Genomic DNA, 18,572 nt, shown 5'->3' with positions numbered 1-18,572 from the left:
ACAACACTCAATTGCTTTAAATTTGGTTTCCTTGAAATATATAATTAAAAACAGAATGGAGTACTTAGTTAATCTCACAAACCAATATTTTATTCACAGTAAAAATCAGAAAACAAATCAAATATTAAAACTGAGAATGTATATTTATGCGTAAAATATGGGTTTATGAATTTTGGAAATAATTTTACTCTCTTTATAAATACAATTTACACAGTGTTCCAACTCTGGGGTTGCAGTTGATATTGCCTTTATTTAAATAGGGCTGTTAAATTGCTATGTGAATTGTTTAACCTCTCTTGCACTCAAAGGCCAAGCGAAGCATCAGTGTTTTAAAGGAAAAAGCTAAGGAAGCTGCCAGCCAGGCCAAAGATATTGTCAGCTCTAACAAAGCAGGAAAGAACATGAATGGAAGCAACAAGGGACCCACAGATTCCAATGAGCAAGGCAAAAAGGTCAGAAAAGTTTTGATGGTCACAAGTGAATAATTCTTTAGAGTTTTTATAAGTTTTCCAGCATAAGCAAAGTCCAACAGTTCCTTTTCCCCCTCAAACAATTAAACCTGACTTCAGTTATAAGAATTTAGACCATAACATAAAGTTTTTTAAAATTATATCAGCAACATGCAAATCACAGTGAAGGAGCTGTGCCATTAACTGCAGCTGGCCTGCAGTGATTTATATGAACCTGAGCCACAAGTCAATGCCGAGGGAACCCTAAGCTCCATGTAAACATCAACATAACTCTGCACAGCATTAGCGAAGAAATCAATAAAATTATCAGTGTTCCCTCTAAGCTGCGCGTGTGCGCAATTGCGCACTGCTGGCACGGTCTCTGCGCACAGAAAATCTGCGTTGCGCACACACACAAAAAAATCTAACCTGAATTGAAATTAAAATCAATACTTTAACAATTCTGTTTTGCAGTGTTAGTCAGTAAATGACTGGCTGCTCCCATATGGGATCCAGCCAATAATGCGATTCACATTCGTATATACAGTATGCAGCTAATCAATGTCGTTGACAGGCTATGACAGCGTCCTTATGTGCCGACACCGGTGTTTTAGCTAGCAAAGCGGCGTGGCGACATTTAGCGCAAATCTTGTATAGTTAGTGTGTATTGCAGTCAATAGTTTTGTTGTGTGTGTCAGAACAACTGCTGAATGTTACAGGTGTTACAGCAGTGATGCATCTCCTGTTGTCAGGCCTGCAGGTATCAGGTTGTTGTTCTCCTTTATCTCGTAGTGGACTGAAATTATTTTTGGGGTGGCACAAATAATTTGTGTGGCATCAAATTTGATGCAGAACAGCTGATTGTTCTGTAAATAATTTGAAATGTTTATTTAAAAAAATGCCTTGGCTGCATTTTTAGGTAAACAGCTGCAAAAAACTTTGTTGTTTGCATAACTCAGTTACTTTTTTGAAGAAGTAACTATATAATTCATTGCCCAACACTGGTATATACTGTATTTTGCAGACAGAGAGTTACAGGACTCTCCCCCAGACCACAGACTCATACTCATAATACAAGTCAGAGCTTTATAAACAAAAAAACAAAACAAAAAAACAAAACAAAAAAAAGTTGTCTTCAAAATTGGGGTTTAAGTTATTTTTACTTCCAATAGTGTTAAGATACTACACAGGTCATGAACAAGATTTGTTTAAATTTTCATTGTAAGTGGGCTAAAGCAGTTAATTAAAAGTAGTCTAACATAAATGTAAATGCTGTAATTTGATTATTTTAATAAACCATGTAACTTGGATGGATTCGATGCTGGTGTGACCGCAGTGCACACGTCTGATGTTGCTCACAGTGGTCCAAGGGATCGCTCAGGGAGTTTGTGCGTTCGCTCAGAAACATGAATAAGTAGAGCGAACATTGATTAGGAGAATTTACTGGAGACTCCAGTACCAGTTGCAATTTAGTACAGCTGAGCAGAGATCAGCAGCAGTAGATGCTCAAACTTACTGCACATCCTTATTACTGCAATATATTATAAAGTCGTATTTAGCTGATGTGTTTTCTGTTTAAGCAGAAATTTGGAAAACTTTAACTCTTCACTTGTGTTAATGGCAGATGTATGTGGAGGCCAGAACTTATATTATCATTGAGATAGCCTTGGAGAAACCGCTGGTACCAAAACCATCACCAGAAGAGCTAGCCCAAAGGTAATGTGCTAATTAAACCATGTGGTGACTGAGTCTGACCTGCTTCTTTTGGCTCCATTATTAGATTGTAGCACCGAGATAGAGTTATACATTTATCAACACTTTCACACACACACGTAAGTGTTAAATTTAGTAGTTGCCCCCTCTGTTTCTGACTGACTGTGAAACACAAATGAGTGAGTGTATTGAGATGTTTTTGTGTTTCTTGCAGGGTGACGGCATTGATCCCTCCCAAACCTAAACGTCCAGCTGGTCCTAGTAGAGCAGAAAGAGTAAAGCACACACACACACACACACACACACACACACACACACACACACACACACACACACACACACACACACACACACACACACACACACACACACACACACAATGAATTGCCCAATCGAGGAGATTTGCATGCTTGATGTATTCTCTCCACCGGTGTGTGCTCCTGCAGGCTGTGCTGGACTTCCACAGGCAGGTAGCAAACACGGTGTCCCATGTTTCAGAACAGTGTGAGGAACTATTTGGAACAAGTTGTGAAATTCCCCAAGACGACAGCTTGGAGAAAATGAAGATTCAGTTGATAGGAGCGCTCAATGACTCTGGGAGATACTTTGTCTTCAAGGAACAAATGAAGGTCAGACCAAATGCCCACATCTATGATGGATTAATGAAATTTACAAGGACACTGAAACTATTTTTAGGGATCGATCTAATGGTTCTGGTCATATTTTTCTTCTACATTAGTGTCATTATTTCTCCACAACGGCTTGTGTATATTTCTGGTTTGTAGCATGCGGTGGTGAGGATCGTACGTGACAAGATGAGGCGGACAGAGCCATTCACGGATGATCAACAGCTGAAGGAATTTGCCAGCAAACTCTATGTCTACCTGGTTGATGAGATGCACGTTGCTATGAGCAAGGTACCAAACACACACTTTCATATACAGTCTGTGAGGACATCTTTTGACTTTTTTGTTTTATCCTTACTTCCTTAACAGATTTATTCTCCAGATGCTGTTGAGGGCTACCCAGATAACATCCAGTTACACTGTTCTCAGCTCTCACATTTTGCCAGAGAGGCACAGCTTACTGGGAATTACGAGCAGGCTGCATATTACTGGAAAGAGGTATAATAACAATGCTCTAAAGCTCATTGCGAAAAAAATAAATAATCAGGAAGATTTATGTAAAAAAAAAACAGAATAAGGTTGACAGACAACTATTTGCCGGACAGATTTAATTACTTGTCAGAATGTCATATAAAGACTGGGTTATATTTGTCTGTTATTCTCAAGAATATTTATAATAATGTTATGTTTGAATGTTTTTCTTTTGTTTCGTCAAGTGGACACAAGTCACATTGCAGCACTGAATAATGATAATGGTTGTTAAAATAGATGAAGTGGTTTCTGATATTTTTTTATTAACCTGCAGCTAGTGGTCAGGCACCCAAATGAGCCCACCTATATGTTTGAGTGGGGGGGCCTGTACATGCTGACCGGAGACTACCTGAAGGCAAAAGAGTGTTATCATGATGCTGTGTCTATCGACCAAGTGCACCAACCCAGGTTAGAAATGCACTCCTTACAATATTGATCTTCACTTTAAGCAAATCATTAATTTAATAAGAGATTAATTATTGAATAATTATTTTAGCCTGCATATTATATATATATCTAAATATTATAGAGTGTATAAGTATAGTCTAGCAATCAGCTCAATTCTAAATCATGATGGTATATTATTTGTATATTATTATTTGACAGAGGAAGAGAGATATTTAGAGTTACTTCCTGTCACAGTATTCTTCATCTCCACTGTATTTTCTGACGTCACAAGCAATGAACCTACCTGCTCGTGTTTTTACTTTTATTGGAACATGGTTCAGTGGTTACTTACAATACAACTTTATTTGTATAGCACGTTTAAAAGACCAGCGGTACACCAAAGTGCTTTACAATAAAAACAGGAAAATTAAGACATGATTAAATAATAGACTATTAACAAAGTAGGGAATATAAGAACTATGTAACAAAGTTACTAAGAAGAGATATAGCTAAAAGATAAAGTACATAAATAAAAAATTGAACCAAATATAAAATAGGGACACTAACTAGATGGAAAAGCTATGTTGAATAAGTGAGTTTTTAAATGGGATTTAAAAGATAAAATGGAGTCTGACGCACGGATAGTGATAGGAAGGTTGTTCCACAGATTAGGTGCAACCAGGGCAAAAGCACGGTCACCCCTAGATTTAAGTCTAGATCTAGGCTGAGCCAAGAGTAATTGGGCTGAAGACCCGAGGGCTCACCCAGGGACATATAGACTAAGAAGATCGACAAGATAACGAGGGGCTAAATTATTTATCATTTTAAAGGTGAGCAACAATGTTTTAAATTCAATGCGATACTTTATGGGTAACCAATGCAAATCAATAAGAACAGGCGTGATAGAGGCATGCTTTCTAATGCCAGTCAGGAGGCGAGCCGCAGCATAAAAAACAGGTCGTCAAACAGTTTCACGAGTTCAAGACCGATGTTTCTTTATCCTCTTCTTGCTCCAGCCTGATGATGTGTGGGGTATTGGCAGTGATGTTTGAGCATTACAGTGAGGCCCAGACTTTCCTTGAGCGAGCCACCAGCCTAGACCCTCTCAGCGTGGTGGCCTGGACACTGCTGGGTGAGATGAGGATCTGTTTTGCTTCCTGCTGCTATTGTATCAGTGAACAGCAAAATGATACTACCAAACTTCATTTGTCAGCAGCTATTACTGTTTGTTGTCTACCCCCAGTGTAATGGAGGCCCCGCAGGTTACTCAAGACAGTTTGACTGTTGTGTGTGACTTTCATAGATTTAGGTTGGTTTGTAAATCTGTCTTTAAAATATCCAACCATCATCTTCAATTTAGGGTTGGGTGGAGCCCAGTTTGTCATAGGGTGAGAGACAGGGTAGACCCTGGACTGGTCTCTTTAAGAGTTGACACAGACTGAACAGACAAAATGATGAACAAACAAAAAAACATGAATATAAAACAATCTGTAACCTAAACACCCACAACAATAGTGGAAGAGGGATGCATGCTGGGGAACGTGGAGTAACCTTGTTGGGTGTTTGCTCCAGGTTTGTTCCATGTGGGTCAGAACGACTCCATCCAGGCTGCGAGGGCTTTTATGGAGGCCACAAAGCTGTTGAATGCAGAAGAGGCAAAAAAGCAAGAGCAGAGCGAGGAGAAGGGGGAGAAAGACAAGGAGGAGAAACACCAAGAGGAAGAGAACAAGCAGGAGGCAGATGAAACAACAAACTCTCCCAGAGTTATGCAAGGTGAGGAAAACAAAAAAACAGAAATACAGACATATACAAGACAGTGTCAAGTGCAATAATGCCAGTCTATGCATGAGTTCAACCCATTCTGTTCCCCTGAGCCCCATCTCCCTGTCAAGGAACTACTTTTGTTACTACTCTGTCTGCTAGAGCTCTCATGCACTTCAGCCCAAAGGGCATAGGGCAGAAGAAAATAAACCCTTGGAGTAACTGATTTTATCTGACTGTGTAGCTTTATTTTTCTCCTTTACCCAGAACTTGTTGACCAGGATTCAGAGATGCAGAAAGAAGAGCCTCCAGCACCGAGTGTCAGCTTGAAATCAGCTCCTGCTACTATTTACACACAGATCATCCAATTCCTGCTGCAGAACAATGCACTGCAGGTAAAACATACCCAGCGTGTTGGTTTGTACAGCACTGTGTGAACGTGACCATCGGTTTATTCTGTTACCGCACAAAAAGGGGCATATTACATATGGCAATCTGCAATTTCAAAAGACACTTGGTTTTAGAAACATGTGTTAGTGATATGTGTTTTATGAAAGTATGATAGCATCAGTTGCAGTTTATCATTTTGAAAAAAGATTAGATTTTTCTCTTTATTTATATTTTTGCAATTTTTTAAAAAAAGTCTTATGTAATATTGGGAACAATAAATGTCTAATTTTAAAAGCTCTGAGCAGTAATGTTTGAACAAAAATAAAACAAATGAAAAAAGCAATAGCCGAAATTGTTCAGAGATGACTGTTTTCTGTTGTCAGATGGCAGAAGTCGCTCTATCTGAGGAGCTCCTATGTTCAGATGGCGGTCGCAGTGCTTCCTACTTCATTCATCTGGCCCAGTTGCAGCTGCTTAAAGCAGACTACTGCAGTGCTGCTGCCAACCTCAAAGAGGCACTGTCCAGCATAGATCAGGTACTTCCACACTACCTCTGGCTACAACACGAGTATCGACTGGGTGAGGAATATTACATGAGTGTTCAACTGCATGTAGGGCATTACTTTTCCAGAAAGCATTTGGTGCTCTGTTTGTAAAGTGTGAAACCTGCAATTTATTGTCTAATTTATCATGCTATTCTTTTTTTTATCTTCACTAAACACCAAACAAATGAATAATAAATAAATATATTTGTTATTTTTATATTTTCAAGGTGCATATTTATTGTATATGACAAAGTAATCAGTTACAGCCACTGTTACTTTTTGATGCTCACCTTCTATAGATATGCATGACAACACATTCCAGTGTAGGATCAATTACTACACATAATATACATAATTTGTAAGGAGCTGAGTGTTATAAAAATAATTCCCAAAATCTAAGTGAATTGAAATCAGACCTAGTTTTATTCTTGAGATCATTCTCCTTCTGCTGGTCTAACAGCACAGATATACACCGAAGCTAACATCTAGTCTTCTCCAGCATCATTGCTCTAGTTCAGGGGTCGGAAACCTGCGGCTCTGGAGCAACATGCGGCTCTTTTGTTCTTATACTGCGGCTCCGCATGGTTTTGGAAAATAAATTATATTCATTTAACTGAAGTGTATTTTATTTGTGTTAGTTATTTTTTAACTTGTAGTTCTAAATTGGAAGATTATTGTGATCTTGAAATATAAAAATAAAGTTATATTTCATTATTCTTCGTCGCTCAAAATAAGCGCCACACTAGCGGATACTGGTATACCTGCTGAAACGCCGTGCATTTATTGAGACGTTCAACCCCAGGTAGGTCAAGTATGGAGAAATGTAAGAAAAGAAAAATATCTGAAGAAAATAGAACATTTAATGATGCCTGCGTAGATTAATTTGAATTTATTTTTGATGAGAGTGGCCTACCAGTATGCCTAATTTGTGGATTGTTGATCTTCGGATCCACATACATATGTGAGCAGCTATTCTCCACCGTGAACTATGTTAAAAACAAATATCCCTCATACCTCACAGACGACAGCTTACAGTCCTGCATAAAGATCAAAGTTACTTCATACAGCCTGGATTTGCAGACGCTGTGTGCAGAGGTTCAGGAGCAGAAGTCCTATTGTAAAGATATCACGGCAGACCCAATGATGTTTGCATGAACATGTTTTTCAGCATCTTTTTATTGACCACTTTTCACACATGGTTGCTGTACACACACAGCCGGCTGTAGATTTCCAGCACATAGCCTGACACATACCAGCACAACAGCTGAGAGAGCGCAGACTTTAAGGTGGCGAGGCGTGATTGCGGATGCCAAAGGCCATGTAAGGATGATGGCTCACAACAGGTTTTGTTTGCTACATTCTGCATCTACAGTGACTCCTGGTGACTGTGTGGGGACAGTTGGTTATAGTGCTCCTGAGGTTATGCTTGGTAATACATATAATGAAGCAATAGACATGTGGTCTCTGGGGCTGGTAACTGTGGAGCTTGCTACAGGGGTGCCACTCTAGCCTGTGGAAAATGAATATGATGTTTTGAAATTCATCATAGACACGCAGGGTCAGCCACCAGATCATGTTCTAGACTCTGGCTTGTACACTAATTACTATTTCATATGAGACGTAGTTGTCTTGAACAACTAATGGAAGCTACCACAGGACCTCAAAATGACCAACATTTATTTGTCAGCCTAATTAAAAAAATGTTGGCCTTGGATACAAACCAGCGCATAACTTTTCCACCCTGGCCTCTCGGGAGTAGCACAGGGAGACAAAACCTTGCGGCCTCTCAGCAGCCTTCAAGTTGGAAAAGAGAAAGCTCACACAGAAATAATCTCCAGCATTGCTTCGTTGACCCCGGACAAAAGTGACAAAAACACAAGCAGGGATTGGAAAAGGCCATTAACAGCAAATTACACTGCAAGAATTAATTAAGCTGCTTTTATATCACTTTGGCTTTTTTTTTGTTTTGTTTTAATTTTCACTCCCCCCACCCCAACCAGTCACAGCAGATGGCTGTCCCTTCCTGAGCCTGGTTCTGTCGGAGGGTTCTTCCTCTTTGAAGGGAGATTTCCTCCCCACTGTCGCTAATTGCTTGCTCATAGGGAATCATCTGATTGTTGGGGTGGTCAAAACTCCAGCGGAACTAGCAATTCTTGTGAAATTCTTTTTTAAAAGCCTAAAAAAAAATCAAAACAACCTATGGATATTGTCTTGAACTTGGCCACAATTTTGCTTAAAATCCCTAAAGTAATCCCTGTGTCAAGTTCTTGCCAATATTCAAAGCGGAGCAGCAGACAACTTACCATCACATCAGTCCTTCAATCAGACCTAATTCGATACAAATTGGGGGGAAAAATGGATGTATATTAAATAAAGCAGCTTTAAGCATCAGCTAATTTTTGTTTGTAATTCTTTTTAAATATAGTGCTACCCTTTAGCCTCCTAGTAGACATACCTGTGTTATAAATGTGAAAATCCTCTTAGTTTTTTGTTTTGTTTTGTTTTTTTAGAAAAGTTGAGCTCTGACCTTGAAGTCAAGATCCCTGAGATTTAAACCTTAAAGAGATTTTCAGCAGATGCAACCATGGTATTGATTTGAAAATTCTATGTTGCCTCGTACTTGAGTTACTGCATTTACAAACTTGGGTGTCCACTGCGCCCCGCCATATACCAAACTCAAAAGATTAAGTGCTGTTTTTTTTAGTTCTTTCATAAAGTTTACAACACACAAATAAGAAAAATAGGAACACTATTGTCATTTTTGACAACACTATTTTCTTTTGTCTTTTGTGTGCACACAGTCTGTGTCAACACATAGGGGAACACTGACACTTCATAAGATTTTCACTGTGTTTGTCTAATTCAGCCGCAACTTTCGGATTTTTCACATAACAAGCAGCATGAATTTTGTCCCTCATCATTTCAGCTGGAAGCACTTTATAAGGTGGTCTTTCACATGAACATTGATGTTTCTAATCCTGGAACCCTGGGCAGTTTATATAATAAGTTTCATCCAGACTGAGAAATGTGTCTAGAAGAAGCATTCGTCAAGCAACTTTGCTGACTATTGACCCAAAGAGTCTTGCCCACTTTCTCACCAGGATCCTGATGCATGGGCTTGGAATGGTCACTGTCACTATCTACGAGGGGAGTTCCATGAGGCTGAGGAGAGCTACGAGTGGAGCTTCAAATTCCAGCAGAAGCCATCAGACTCTCACATTGTCTTGCTCCGCCTGGGATCCAGCTACTTTATGCAGGAGAAGGTCAGATATTGAGACAGGCATCACTGTCTGATCAGTCAGACAGTTACTCATGTGTACTGGGTCTGCTAGCATCTATTCACTGTGTGAGAGTTTACCTCATGCATTTTTCAAGAAAGAAACAAAATGGACCAGCCATATGTCTTGGAAAATAACAGCAAAACTCAAATGTGACTTAAAACATCTCATGTGAAACCACAAAGTTATACAGTGTAACTCTGTCTTATTTTTTTTAACTCTCAGTTTCAGGAAGCCAAGGTTGTGTACCTGCAGGCCTGTGAACAGTCTCCATCCTGCCTGACCTGGCTAGGCCTGGGCGGTGCATGTTACCGGGTAAAACTCTTACCTTCAGAACATTGAAATTACATTAAACTCAAAAAAAGCTTCTATGTTGTGCCTTCAGAATTATTTTTGTTATATGGAAAATAAAATAAAATTGTAAAACCTGTGATTCCACTCAGTGTATGGTTCAAGGTTTTAAGTACACTCCTGTTTCTATTGTTAAAAGAAATACTTTTGAAATACTAGCTTAAAAGAATAGTTGGGAGCCCTACTCTGTTTGTTTTGAAAGGAAGTCACCCTTTGTTGTTTCAGTGGGCATTTCTGTGTCTGTTTAGTTGGAGGAGTTTTGTACAGCTGAGGAAGCTTTGACTGAGGCCAACCATTTGGACAACCAGAATGCAGAGGTCTGGGCTTACCTGTCTCTCATTTGCCTCAAGGTGAGTGATGATAAAACACTATTAATGTCATTATTAATGTCCTCCGTCTGTATTTCAAGATAATCTCGCGCACAGTGGCCTGACACATCCCCTTTTATGAAGACTACAGAACAGCGTGTCTTTGTTAGAAATTAAAAAACAATCTACAGGAGTCAGAAGAGCTGAGTGGTTAGGGTTATGGTAAGAATTGAGTCAGTTTAAGCTTTGGAATAAATGACTCTTCAGGATGAGGGATGGGTTCAGAGTAAAAAGCCCTAACCTCCATAGAATCTAACGCCAACATCCATCCTTTTGCCCTTTGGTAAAGCCAATGCTTTAGTCACTGAACACACTTTAATGAGACACCAATTAATTTGGGAAAATGCTTGTGCAAGTAGACGCTGCATGTCGATCAATATGATAAATGGCTAAAATCAATTCAGGAATGCAGACTTTGAAGTAGGACATTTTGATTAGTATCAATTAATATTAGTGACTAACTGTATTTTAATTGAGCTCTCTTTTAACCTTGACACCTTGTCTTCTGCACATGTGAAGTACTCACAACATATTACTGACTCTGTGATTCAAAAATCTGCAGAAATCAGTAGTCTGATTGTGACTCATGACATGGAACTGAGTTCTGCTTCCTTCGATTCGCGGTGTTTAAAGATACTGGACAAAGTGGCACCTCCACAAATTAGAAAAGACAGCATCGCTAAATCATCTCCTTGGATCACTAAATCTATTTGCAGTTTTAGTTGGCTTTGCCTTAAGACTGAGTACCTGTGGGAAAACCACAAAATGTCCTATTTACAATAGGAAAAGGGAATGCCAAGGTTCTATTTGACACTGAGAATAACATTGTTTCTCCTCCAACACCAAGTACACCAGGTTTTTCAGATAAGGACTACAACTCCCACAGATCGCCCTTTCGATCATAAACTCTCACACATCCCAAAATTGTAGAATCTTTTCACCCACTTTCTTTAGCTATGTATGTCAAACACTACTCCAAATTAAACCCTCAGCAAACTCAGCCAATGTCTTAAGTTTTAGACTCCATTTGGCCCTCTGTGGTCAGGCTGTGTCCTAGAGTTCTTTAAACAGGTGGTTATCCAACCAGGTTTGAAAAAGCTAAATCTGGACCTTACACTAAACACCAGCTATAGACCTGTTTCAAAACTTCCTAAATTGCTAAAGTATTACAAAAACAAAAATAAAAGGTGGTTGGGACACGAAGGTGTTGGAGAAGCACAATATTCTTGCTAACGTTCAGTCTGGTTTTAGGAAGTTGCACTCCACAGCTCTCAAAGTTTCGATCTTTGGATGGCTGCGGATAAGGGTGATTGCTCAGCCAGCCCTTGGTTTGCCTGACCTTATCTCAGCCTTTGAAATGTCAAATCTCCATCAAATCTTAGTCCAACAGTTAAACTACATGGTAGGGATCTCTGGCTCTTTCTTAGAGTGGGTCACTTCATTTCTTGCTTATAGAACACTTTTGTCCTCATTGGGAAATTTTGGGTTTGAAACGGCTGCATTTCCATGTGGCATTCTGCAAGGATCTGGTTTAAGTCCCTTGTTATGGGGCAGCGATAGCTCAGTAGGTAGAGTGTTCGCCCCGTGATTGGAGGCGGTCAGGGGTTCAAATCCACCGAATGGCTACCCTGAGGTACCTTGGGCAAGGTACTGTCTCTACACACTGCTTCCCGGGTGCAGGATTGGTAGCTGCCCACTACTGAAGATGCACGTTGATGCCTTTATCTCCACCTGCCTAGACTATTGCAATGCTTTGTTTTTGTGCCCGTTTAAAGCATCTATTAATTGCTTCCAATCTGTCCATAATGCTGCTTCAACACTTTTAACTCAAACTCATAAGTTCACTCATTGTTAGATAGTTCAAAATCTTGATTCTTACTTCTGTGACCTTACAAGATGAGGCCCCTAGTTATATCATCAATCTTTTCAATCTTGTCTGCAGATAAAGGTCTCCTTGTGATTCCACATGCCCGTATGAAAACTAAGAAGGATTTTGCTTTCCAGACTTTAGTGCCAAAACTGTGGAACAGCTTATCGCTTTTGCTGCACACCAATGACTCTGTGGCTTCCTTTAAAAAAAATGCCTAAATGCATCTATTCAGACCAGCAATTTGGTAAAAATTTTGTTTTGTGTTGTTTTTCTTGATTCAGGTGTGTTCGTTTGACTGTATTTTTAATATTTGTCTTGAAAAGGAGTATACAAACAAACTTTACTTACTTACATAACTAAACACATGGTCTGCAACTCAATTAACACTGATGAACCTTTTGTTTTCAGTCTGGCAAAAAGGAGGAAGCAGAGAAGTTTTATAAATATGCAATACGGGTGAGTTTGGTTGTTGTTTTTGTCAGTCACTGTAATTTAACATATCAGTGGGGCGGTTAGTGATTTACTATTAATTATCCATGTTTTAAATTCTATATTAAGTAGTGATTTTTTTAAAAGAAAAAGTAGACATGCAACATTAATACTGAATATAAAACAACAAAAACAGCTTCTCTGTGAGTTCTCTGTAGCATTTGATTACTAAGGATATAGATTTCCTGCTGTCCTTGATTTTCTCGTAAATTACATTAGAGCCCTGTAATCCTTTATTTTGTCACAGTGAATCAGTTTTTACTAAATATTGCATCCTCTTATCCAAGGTGAATTTTACATTAAGATGCTGGTTTCTTTAAAAAAGAAAAAACATTTTCTGTTTTCTCGGTATCCACAGTTCAACCTACAGATGGAGTCACTCCACAAAGAGTTTGAAAAGTTGAAGAATCAGCTTCGCTTCCATCATCTGGAGTCATGCTTTGAAAGAAGCACTGAAGCAAAAGAATAAATCATATGTCCAAGTATGTACACATTATATCTCAATGACCAGTATTTGAAACAACATTTTATTGGGTTTTCAGCATGTGTAGTGTATGAAAATTAAATACAGAGAGTTCAGATGTACATGATGACTTAGATTTCACAGACAGTGAGGATAAGTAACCGGTTGAGCCATAAAAGTTAAGCTCTGATCAATATCAACATAACAAACACAGTTAAAGCAACACCATAATCTCAAATCTATATAAATCAATTGCAATATAGTGTTGTTGTTTTTTTGTTTAAATACAAAAACAAAGAAAAGAAAGGAGGCTATATGGTGACTGGTACCAGCAGGATATAAAACATTTACTATTTCACATTTGATGTCATTCTTTTGTTATCATTTATGCAGGAAAACAAGCCCTCATGACACTTTGTGGTGTTTTTGTTCTAAGACACCTTTCAAAATTTTGGCACAATCCTCTTTGCGTTGAAAGGAAATGTTGTGAAATATTCTTTTGAGCTTGTCAAATAGTTCACGAAGGATGTGTTAGAATGGGCCCTGAATAAATTTCCTTTAAAACCAAATGGATTACAGTGACCAGTTCTTTGTTTTGCATGGGTTTTCTTTGTAACATACTGTATTTTGATATTCTTTTAATGCCGTTTTTAAACTAGGCATCTGAGTGTTGGTGTGATCTATTGCAGAGAGATCATTGTCTGACCCGTGAAAACATATCTCTCAGCCACGGCGAATCCTCATAGAGGCGAGGGTCACCCAGATACTCTGAGGTTCTCTTGTAGAAGTAGTAGTACAGCACAGAAGCTGCAAACAGGAAATTATGTTAGGAGGCTTTAAAATATACGGATATTTAATTTACAAATGTCTGTAAATTAGAAACATGACTGATGTGAATGTAGATTTTCATATCAGTGACTCTTTTGTAATGAGTTTGCACAGTGATCAAGGTTATTCAAGAGATTTATGTGATTGCAAAATAAACAGGGAGAAAACTTGAAAATTCCCACCAGTGTTTAAAACTGAGTGAGGTAATGGCTGTGCTTACACACTGAGTAGCTGTCTGGACAGGTCTTAAGTGGCAGACAAAGCAAAGACAACAAATAGCACATGACTCTTCTCATACGCAGATCACCTACAGAGAGTAATGCCAGCTAGACGATGCAAGCTTTTATCCACTTATGAGCTTATACATGTATAAAAGTGGCACCCACATGGTGATGAAATGTGATGTCACTGCCTGGAAGAGTAACCAGTAACAACAGGCGACAGGTAAAGGAAAAATAAAAAGGTGGGTGAAATGATCATACAGTTTACTAGGGCATTAATGGGTTGTTGTTGTTGTTGTTTTTAGCTTAAATCTGTACTGCTGTTTTGAACTGCTTCACCTGCTTGTATTGTCTCCATGTATTTTCTCCTGTCTCATTTGCAAAATCTAAATTTAATTATTCAGTCAAAATGTAAACATTTATTTTACAAGTTAATATGTATAATCAGATTATAGAGTGGAAAAATCCTAACCTTTTGTACTGTATACTCTTCAGTGTTTACATGAAAACATTCTAAATGAAAAGAGGTACATTTGTTGCATGAACTTGTTATCTTACCAGCTCTTTGGAACACAAAAAGCACCTGAAGACCGTCGGTCCAAATAAATCTGTTTGTATTTAACCAGCGCAGATTCTGAAAGGAATAGAAGGATGACAAAAAGGCCACTTTGTGATAAATTCAGAGACTTTGTACATTATAGATAATTTAACAATTACAACCAGAATGATGAGAAATGATGATGTTATTTTCTCAGTCTCATATAATGACACATTTTAACCAAGTTTTATCTTCTTTCTTTTTTTCTTTCTCATGATGTTTTTCTCTTGGCAGTTATTAAAATCAAAATGAAAGCATTTTAAATGTCTGTAAGCTTGTTGTACAGTATCTCCCCAAAAAAGTGGCATAAAAATGTGAATTTTCCAATCCGGCATTTTCGCCTTTGTTTTTAACGACGTACCATAAGCCAAGAATGGAGAATGATGCTGAAGGTCAAGTAAAGAGCAGATAGCATTAGCATGGTTCTAAACCGCTCCAGCAATATGGCAACCAGTCCAACCTGGAACACATAGGTGTTGAACAGCATCAACAGAATGATGATCAGGTTAAACAGGATGGCAATGTCCTGGATTCTGTTGAAGAAAAGGAAACAGTATAAGCAGCAGAAAAAACAATGATGAAAACAGGAAGAGCTTGTCGGCAGGATTATTGTCTTGTCTAAAATACATTTTACTTCAGCATTTCAAAAAATTCAGTGCAGATAAATTGAGAATTATTTCCCCCCCTTGAGCTAGAGGCTGCGTTAGGCTGAAACAGTGAAAAAGTTTGACGTACATGAAAAGTACCAGCTGCACAGCTGGCTCAGTCCTCAGCAGCTCACTGAAGGAGTTGACAAACAGGTCAAAGGAGAGCAGGCTGAGCTGGATCAGTAACACCAGAGAGTAGTTGCTGGTATGGAGCGTCTCCGGCCCGAAGGCTGGGCGCCCGGGCGGACTGTGGTTCCACTGCGGATCCAAGGCTGCGCTGCACCCTCACACACACACATACAAACATCAATCGAGTTCTTTTTTTTGTTAGTTTTGGGGTCTCAGTAAGGCATTCAAATGTCTCCACTCTCAATTCCCCAAATGTAATTAAAACATGACTGATGCCAAATGAAGCATATGTTGTTCAAAGCAGTCCTGTTCACTGGGTAAAAATGTATGTCCTTTCAAAAGAGGGAACGGAGTCCGTTTTAGGGGTGAGCTGCCAGGAAGTCGACATGTCAGAAGTGCTGATTTTTATAGCTCCAACACCAGCAGGTGTGGTAGCACGGTACCGTATTTGTTGTGGCTGAAACAGCAAGGTCTCTGTTGGGCCTCCATATCAAAACCGATGAGTAATCAGCACCGCAGTGAATGCAGCAGAGATCCTGTGGAAGGAGACAGATTAGTATTCTGCGACAACGCTTCAGGGTACACGCACACAAAAAAAGGCCAGTCTCATTTTATAGAAAAGCACCCAAACATTGTGCAAATTGCCATTTAACTGCCTTACACTCATTCAGCTGCTTCGTACTACAAAACATCTCCTGCCCCAGGTAAGTTACACTTTTATACCCTGAAGGGAGGGATACCTTGTTCAGAAGTGACAGTTTTATTGGGAACCCACACTGCTCTAAGGCAGTCCCAGAGTTCTGATGCCAGGAAAATATAGAATAACTGCTAAGTCAATTCACATAAATGGGAAATGTGTTACATTTCTAGTGGTTTCTAGCTAAATTTGAAATGCAGTTTAGACTTCTGCCACCTGCTTGTTGTCATTAGTTTTTATTGAGTGGACAGTGTCCAAAGCGCTAATCAAAGCATGAGAAAAAACAAAACAAAAAACATATCAGAACTAACTGACTAATTGTTTGTCTTTAAGCAGCTTCTCTCTCAAAAGAGCCTCATTTTCTGATGACAGAAAAACAGATTCTGATTTATTCCTTCCCAGCACATTTTATCCATCACATTAGGAAAAAAAGAAAACAAAAACAAAACATCTTTACTCGATTTTTATAGAGAAACAGGTCCTTTCACTACTGTTGTCACCCCTCTGTGTATTTCTTAAGTAGGTACTTTAAAATCTTTGCCTGTGCCAGGATCCTTCACACCGACACCAGGTTGATCCTCTTATGATCCCCGTATTTATGGCTTGGCACGGCCCTGGCAGGTGTGAGGAAGATTAGGACTATTTCTAAACCCTGAACCATCAACTACGAGGCTACTTCTTCTTGAAAGCTGTCCCACTAAGTTTCTAGGTTAGCAGCCCTACCTACCCCTTGGCAAAAACTGCTTTAGCAGTATGAACTAGAAAATAACAACATGTATTAAATGCAAAAAATTTTAAGTGCAGTGGACAACAACATATATGGACTGTGAGCAACTTCTGCTATTTTGTTAATTGATCAAAATGATCAAAAAAGTATATAAGTCTAAGACATAATGTTTTCCCTGTGTAAAGAAACGTGCTGTAAGTTAAAAAAAAAAGTCTTTGTTGTTGTTAGTGTTCTACCAGCTTGTAGTTCTTAGTACTGCAACACTTAATCTTCTTAGAAACATCAACAGCTTGTTGCTTTAGACAGAAACAACAGAAACAATGACATTCTTCAAGTTTCACAACATAAGCTACTGAAACTGGATCACAAACCTGCAAACGAAGGTGGGTTTCAGGGGCTGAAGAAGTATGCAACTCTCCAAACGACGCATGTGGCCACCATCAACACAGCGTACAGCAGATTGGCAGCTTTTGTCTGTCCTGGTAACAGGTCTGATCCCTCCAGCTCTCTAAAAGACAGGCGCAAAGGTTTAGTCATGTGCCACCAATCATGTTGAGTTTGTTTACACACAGCTTGTTGAGATTGTAATGATGAATAAAGCTGTGCAAGCACAGTTGGATGCAATGTTAGTGATTACCTGTGATGAGTCTATGATTAATAGAGTGAAAAATGTTCCCAGTGACTGTGCCACATTTCCTTTTAATTTGATTGCAGGTTCTTCAACCACATGCAAGTGAATGTTGACGGGTTACAAATGGATGCTGTGGGAGCTTTTTTCCCCTAGCTCTTTCAATCACATTTCCATTCAAGATTACTGTAATGCTTCTGGGAAAGATAATTAAAGTCAAGCAACTAGGAAACTGTTGTCATCTAGTGGTAAGTATGTATTATTGCATACACAGTGGCAGACCACAGAGAATCAGCAGAACAAGCTAGATTGAAGTCAATATCAATTTGATAATGAAATAATAAATTAATGTACTTAATTGTAACATATTTGTTGATTGTTTGGGGAAAAAAAAGATGATTCAGACCAGGCTTTCTTCAGCTCCCACTTTGGATTTGGGAGACAGACACCCTCTCTACTTTTAAGATTGGACTTAAAACTTTTCTTTTTGATGAAGCATATAGCTAGGCCTGCATCCGGTGGCCCTGACTCCTCCCTTTGGCCCTGTTACGGCCCTAGCAGGGCCTCCTCCTGAAGGTGCCTGTGTGGGCGTGTCCCACTACCTCTTCTGCCTGAGGTGCCACCTTTTCCCTTTTGTGCAGCTGACTCTCGTCAGTAATTAAAGAGATTTAAGCCCAGGGAAAGGTGAGCTCTGGCCAGAGTGCCATGTGAGTGGTTACAGCTAGTGAGCTGTGTGTCTGGGTTTGTGTCTAGTGAGCTGCGCTCTCTTTTTGACTTACGTTTTACTTTATTGACCAACGCCTGAGTTTTGTTTGTTTTCTTAAATGGTGATAGCGGCTTTTCCGTCTCTTTTAGTTGAGAAACTTGAATAAAACT

The 18,572-nt window shown here is 39.1% G+C and overlaps 2 protein-coding genes across 4 annotated transcripts in view; one reads left to right on the top strand and one right to left on the bottom strand.

The window, feature by feature from the left end:
• cfap70 (cilia and flagella associated protein 70) overlaps positions 1-14,692 on the top strand; it is a 28,040-nt gene extending 13,348 nt beyond the window's left edge. For 2 of the 3 annotated variants that reach the window (XM_080884451.1, XM_080884449.1), the window contains 16 exons: positions 309-452; positions 2,074-2,165; positions 2,377-2,437; positions 2,609-2,791; positions 2,948-3,079; positions 3,158-3,286; positions 3,594-3,727; positions 4,723-4,838; positions 5,279-5,479; positions 5,735-5,862; positions 6,241-6,393; positions 9,504-9,665; positions 9,906-9,995; positions 10,280-10,381; positions 12,678-12,725; positions 13,117-14,692. In XM_080884451.1, coding sequence (XP_080740577.1) covers positions 309-452; positions 2,074-2,165; positions 2,377-2,437; positions 2,609-2,791; positions 2,948-3,079; positions 3,158-3,286; positions 3,594-3,727; positions 4,723-4,838; positions 5,279-5,479; positions 5,735-5,862; positions 6,241-6,393; positions 9,504-9,665; positions 9,906-9,995; positions 10,280-10,381; positions 12,678-12,725; positions 13,117-13,227 — 1,986 coding nt within the window. In that variant the 3' untranslated portion in view covers positions 13,228-14,692. The remainder of the gene's footprint in view (positions 1-308; positions 453-2,073; positions 2,166-2,376; positions 2,438-2,608; positions 2,792-2,947; positions 3,080-3,157; positions 3,287-3,593; positions 3,728-4,722; positions 4,839-5,278; positions 5,480-5,734; positions 5,863-6,240; positions 6,394-9,503; positions 9,666-9,905; positions 9,996-10,279; positions 10,382-12,677; positions 12,726-13,116) is intronic. The other variant, XM_080884450.1, reaches the window with a different exon arrangement.
• On the bottom strand, positions 13,487-17,808 carry LOC308398060 (transmembrane protein 138-like). The gene is made up of 6 exons (XM_080884452.1): positions 17,706-17,808; positions 17,440-17,576; positions 15,604-16,180; positions 15,230-15,401; positions 14,829-14,904; positions 13,487-14,028 (listed from the first exon to the last, which is right to left on the bottom strand). The coding sequence occupies exons 4-6, from the start codon at positions 15,353-15,355 to the stop codon at positions 13,916-13,918; spliced, it is 315 nt and encodes a 104-aa protein (XP_080740578.1). The 5' UTR covers positions 15,356-15,401; positions 15,604-16,180; positions 17,440-17,576; positions 17,706-17,808; the 3' UTR covers positions 13,487-13,915.
• Between the last annotated feature and the right edge of the window lie 764 nt (positions 17,809-18,572).

This window comes from Rhamphochromis sp. 'chilingali' (assembly GCF_963969265.1).
Source record: "Rhamphochromis sp. 'chilingali' genome assembly, chromosome: 6".
Classification (NCBI taxonomy): Eukaryota; Metazoa; Chordata; class Actinopteri; order Cichliformes; family Cichlidae; genus Rhamphochromis; species Rhamphochromis sp. 'chilingali'.
Note: the sequence above shows the minus strand (reverse complement) of the source record. Positions and strands in the feature narration are given on the sequence as shown.

Bases quoted from the DNA above. Each gene is read 5' to 3' on its own strand.
- LOC308398060 (XM_080884452.1), bottom strand. From the start codon at position 15,355: ATGCTGTTCAACACCTATGTGTTCCAGGTTGGACTGGTTGCCATATTG. The intron at 14,905-15,229 runs GTACGTCGTTAA...TATTCCTTTCAG, and splicing joins TTCTCCATTCTTGGCTTATG to AATCTGCGCTGGTTAAATAC. The intron at 14,029-14,828 runs GTAAGATAACAA...TCCTGTTTGCAG, and splicing joins TTTTGTGTTCCAAAGAGCTG to CTTCTGTGCTGTACTACTAC.